Source organism: Rutilus rutilus, assembly GCF_951802725.1.
Source record: "Rutilus rutilus genome assembly, chromosome: 15".
NCBI classification, from domain to species: Eukaryota; Metazoa; Chordata; class Actinopteri; order Cypriniformes; family Leuciscidae; genus Rutilus; species Rutilus rutilus.
The window spans coordinates 19,190,724-19,196,235 of NC_140220.1; the positions used below are offsets into that span (position 1 = coordinate 19,190,724).

General features: G+C 36.6%; 1 protein-coding gene across 1 annotated transcript; it reads right to left on the reverse strand.

The window, feature by feature from the left end:
- Positions 1–532: 532 nt before the first annotated feature.
- On the reverse strand, positions 533–5,134 carry fam89a (family with sequence similarity 89 member A). Its single transcript, XM_084433104.1, has 2 exons — positions 4,742–5,134; positions 533–1,959 (listed from the first exon to the last, which is right to left on the reverse strand). The coding sequence occupies exons 1-2, from the start codon at positions 4,991–4,993 to the stop codon at positions 1,684–1,686; spliced, it is 528 nt and encodes a 175-aa protein (XP_084289230.1). The 5' UTR covers positions 4,994–5,134; the 3' UTR covers positions 533–1,683.
- Between the last annotated feature and the right edge of the window lie 378 nt (positions 5,135–5,512).

Here is a 5,512-nt window from a genome sequence, read left to right on the forward strand (position 1 = left end):
TTCCTGTATCAATTATTAATTCAAACACATCTGACAACTTTGAAAAACACATTCGAGAACATGGACTGACCAAAAACATCAAAGCCAAACACACAAAAGCCATCTAACAGAATAATGTAGCATCTTTGTATACAAAACAACTGCAGAAATCATTTCAATGCCAACCACAGAGATCAAAGGGGCCAACAATTACTTTTACCGACTTCTATGCAAATACAAAAACCGAGCGGGAATTTCCGAGCAAGATCACAGTAATAAATCACCGCGGGGTAGAAGATAATGGGGAGACGTTTTTAGGGTGGAACGCTCCGCTGTTAATGAGAGGGACTGAAATGAAGATGCTGGATGCAGATATGAAATTATACGATAACAGAAGGGCCAGCAATGGCAAAAAAAAACACCTGGATTCAAAGCCGAGGTGCGTCAAGGCACGACGTGTGAAGTTCAGTGCTGCTTTTGGTCAAAGCACCTAAAGCCTTGTGGTTGCATAACAAGATCCTTGTTTTGTTTTTCTCCCTCTCAGACTTGAGCCAAATAAGCAGATTATAAAATGGAAGAGTGTTAAAGTTTAATCAGAAATGCTGGGAATTATAAAGCGGCTTGATTGTGTCTGCTGGTGCGAGAAAAAAAACAAAACATTTCAGAGCTCAAACACACAAGAGGTAGAACAGATTCTCTCTCTGCTGATATTAATATTCTTGTAGATGAAACATCTCTGAAGATTTTCAGTCAGAATTAGATGATCCATAATGATGCACTTTTTGAATTCCAGGCATTCGATTCACCCACACATCAAGAAAATGCTTACATTATGGCATGCTGTGAGACCATTCACAATATGCATAACGTTTGGTGGATTGATGGCCATATGCACTTGCTAAAACAGTTTATTACACATTTTGAATACAGGTGACCTCATGTACGTCACATGACATTTATGCAAAAGGAGACACGATAATTCTCCAATGATATGCACTGAAAGTGCAATGGAAGACTGAATCCAAGCAGCAATCATAAGGAAATAAATAAAACAGCTACAATACATGATCTAGCATAGGTTTACATAAATTGGGAAGGAAACGCTATGGAAATGTTATGGAGCTGGTTATCGATTTACTTATACAGTATATAAATATGTTCATAATGAGTTAATATGTTTGTAACGCAATACAATAGTAACCTGGAAGATTTGAGTTTTGTTTTGGTGATGCTGTCACAAGCTCTTAGTGCTGGTTATATCCTGGATTACATTTCAGCGAAGAATAGGTAGCACTTCCAGTATATTATTCAGAATTCATATTTTAAATAAAAACAAACCCCTGTTTCCTGTAAGCACCCAGCGAGCGACTGCTCAGCGAGAAATAAGACTTTTATAAATCCGGAGGGGTGAAGCGCCAAACCGACAGCTATAAAACCACCAACAGAAGCTCAAACATGATTTACTGTAAACATCATTATGAAATGATATGCTTCTCCCCTTATAAAAATTATCGTATAAAATTTCCAAAGTTAATTAAATCAGGAGAAAACAAAAACAAATACTATGTTGTATATTATACAATAAATAATAATCCTAATTTATATTTCCTATAGAAAGAGTCTGCTGTGAAACTAAATGCCAGCAAACTAAATTATGGCACAGCTTGTTTTCATCAAAAAAAAAAAGAAAAAAAGTCAAGCGTTTTATATTGTGATATGGAACGAGTCATGTATCCAGCTGTCCTTGGATGTCCCGTTTTTAGGAGATGTGTCATTTCCATCTGGCGTTTCGGTTGGCGTCAGACCGGATTCAGTGTAATATTCCTCATCTTCATCGAAATAGCCGTTCTCCATCCCGTACGGGCCATCGGCACTGGACACAGCGGAGAGGTCCTGGCAGCTGCCTTTGTACTCCTGGATGGACTCGTGAAGGGACCAGAGCTGACAGAGCAGGGACATGTCCTGCTGCCGCAAACCCACCTGCGCAAACACACACTGGAATGAGTACTTGCAGAGATCAAAGGGACAACAAATTGCATACTAGAACAAACATTTACTTTGAAATCTACCTGTGGTATTTAGCAGAGTCATATAATGTATATTTTGAGCTTGCATTCCAAATCTTATGTTACCTTTGTTCTGACATTGTAATGGTTCTAGTCAGCACAGAGAAGTTCAGAACATGGGAACCGAACATTTTTGTTCATCAAAGGCGCATTTTAATTCCAACTGAACATTTTTAGGCATCAAGGAAAGTTATTAATGTACATTAATAAACATGTTATTATCGAACATATTGATATTGATATGTTATTATCGAACATTGTTGGATATCACAAAAGTGTTCAAAACATTCAAATCAAACGTTTTTAACATTACTGTATTTTTTTGGGGCATGCAAACATTTTTGGGGCATGCAGACTAGTTCCGAACATTCGAATCTGACATTTTGGGCATTAGAGGGAAGTTAAAAACATACGAACCAAAGTTATTTGTTCATCACAGGCGCAATCGGAACATACGGATCGAGTTCGAAACATTCAAATAAATTAAAAATATCAGGGAGATGGTCAAAACATTTGAAGCAAAGCTTTTTGGGCATATGCAAGTTAAGAACCGAACATTTGTGTTCAACACAGAAACATTTAAAAACATAGCTGGGATTCACAGGATGTTCAAAACATTCAATATGTGTGTATGTGTATGTATATATAATGATTTGAATGTTTTGAACATCCTGCGATTCACAGCCTATGTTTCTGTGTCAAACACAAATGTTCCGTTCAACTAATTATATATATATATATATATATATATCGTTAGCCTCATAGCATAATTGCCTAAGTCATTTTTTGGCCAAATTGTGATATCTGCCTAACTTTACTGTCCTACCAATGCTGCATCATCCTGTCTTTCTGCCTATATCCTTAGCCAATCACAACACTTATTAGAATCCAAAAACACTATCTGCCTAAGTCATCTCTTTGACTTAGGCAGTTTTGATACAAACAAAATGGCAGAAAACATGGGAAGACAGATGTCCAGAAGTGATGTATTAGATCTTCTGTTTGATTCGTTTTCATCTGGTAAGAGTTCATATTTCTTCAATTTTCTAGACACTAAATGTAATTACAGTCAATCAAAGGGATTATAAAGGGATTATTAAACTGTGTATTTAAACTTGAATTTTTTTTGCTACAAGATATGATGAAGTAGCTAGCCAACACTAGCAAAATATTACCTCATTTCTGGTCAGAACAAATCTTTACAGTTAAGAAACATCACCATAAAAAGACATTTAAGCAATTTTAGGCAAGTGAAGTAATTTTTCAAGCATTTTCTTTTTCTTTTAAGTGCAAATAAAAGTAAAAATAAAAAAGTAAAATAGTTTTTTTAATATAAATTAGACATTTTGACTGGACATAAGAAGTATTTGGTAAGATTTAGATTTTTTTTGCAGTGAACCTATGAATTTAACATGATTTACTGTAGGGCTGCACGATTAATCGCAATTTCCATGTAATCGCACTTAAATTTTAAAATCGCAAAGGCTGCGATTATTTTTTTATGCGCAGTTTGTCATTGATGTACGGCTCTGTAAACGCTGCTCCGTCTGAAAGCACTGTGAGTTTGAGTCACTTATAACGTGCATTTGAAAAAAAACAATGAAACCAGTACTACCAAGAGTGGCCCACCAGTACTATGACAACCTCCCTCATCAATAGACAGTGTGAAAATGCGTGTGCACAACACCTGAGTGGAACTTGGTGGGAAAGGAAAACAGTGGTTAAGGTTAAACATTAAGAAACAACTTGGTTAGGGTTGACAAGTTACACATTTTGGTTTTATTTAGGAGAATAAAAAAACTTTGGTTATGTTATGTTTGCACAGCACCTAAGTGGAACTTCGATTAAGGGTGGAAAAGGAAAACAGTGGTTAAGGTTAGACATTAATAAGAAACAACTTGGTTAGGGTTCACAAGTTACACATCTTGGTTATATTTAGGAGAGTAAAACAACTTTTGTTATGTTATGTTTGCAATTTTTATGTAAGAGAAAAAATGCCTAAGTCATGGCATATTCTGCCTAAGTCACTTTTATTGGTTAGGAAATTGATGATGGATCTTTTTCTTTTTGCATACTTGTTCACACATCTGGTTGAATGTACTGTTATAATATCAATAAAAAATAACAATGTGATTTCTAAAAAATGTGTTTTTTCTTGTTTACCAAAAACATTGAAATATGACTTAGGCAATTATGCTATGAGGCTAACGATATATATATATATATATATATATACACACTAACATTTTTGGGGGCATTTATTAAAAAACATTTATATCGATCAATTTTGGGCATCACAAGCAAGTTCTGAATGTACGATCCAGCCATGATTCGAATCGAACATGGTGTGAAATAACGGAGTGTTCGAATCTTGGAAGTCAAACATTTTTTGAGGATCACGGTCAAATTCAAAACATTAGAAGAAAACGGTTTTTTTTTTTTTTTGCCATCAGTCACAGACTAGTTCCGAACATTCGAAACGAAAAATCACAGGCGCGTTCAAATATTTCAAAATGAACATCAAGTTCGTTAACGAACTTTTGACACCAATGGCGTTCCATAAAATGTTCGATTCTCTCCTTTGATGTCCAAAACAAGCTGTCTCGAGTCTCGTAAGCTCACAAGCACTGACAAGTTAAATGAACGCCTGCAGTCAGAGGAGAACAGCTGTTGCTTACTATTCCGTACACACTTACCATCTCTTTCCTAAGCAAAGCCAGGGCGGCATCCAGGTTAGCTGGTTTACTCGCCAGCAGACTGTCCGTGTTATTCCTTCCTCGACTCAGGTCGTCCTGAATCATGGTCTTCTTCACATACATCCTCTCCATGTCCCTCCACGAGCCGCCGCTGGAGTTGAGGAGTCCGCTCAGGCTCTTGGGCAGAGGCGGCAGACCCTCAATACAGGCCAGCACACCGCCCGCTGCTCCATTCCCAACCTTACCATTCATACTAACATTCACCAATAACAAGCTCTGCTTACAGTCGAGGGTACAGTAACGGCATATGATGGTTTTCTTAAAGACCTTTACACCTTGACGTCGAAAAACCCATGTAACAGCCACCGCTCCGAACAACACCTATAATCTGTCGGGCTGGAACTCGCACTTCCGTTCGCTTTAAAGAGACCCAGCGCAGACTGGGCGTGGCCAATGACGGAGAGGAGGTCACTGAATATTCATGAGCATTAAGTTCTGATTTAATCTTTTCTTCTGATCAAAGCGCAGCCGGAGCTATTGTGTGGTAACCTACATTTTCATCACGTATATTGTTTTGGTTTGTTACTGACGTGTTTTAAAATAATAATAATAATAATAACACACACACACACACACACACATATATATATATATACATATACATATATATATATATATTCTGTTCTAAAAAAGAGATACTTATATATTATATTCACTTTAAGAAGTGTTAAAAATAAACATACTTTTATAAATATTCACATTCAATTCACA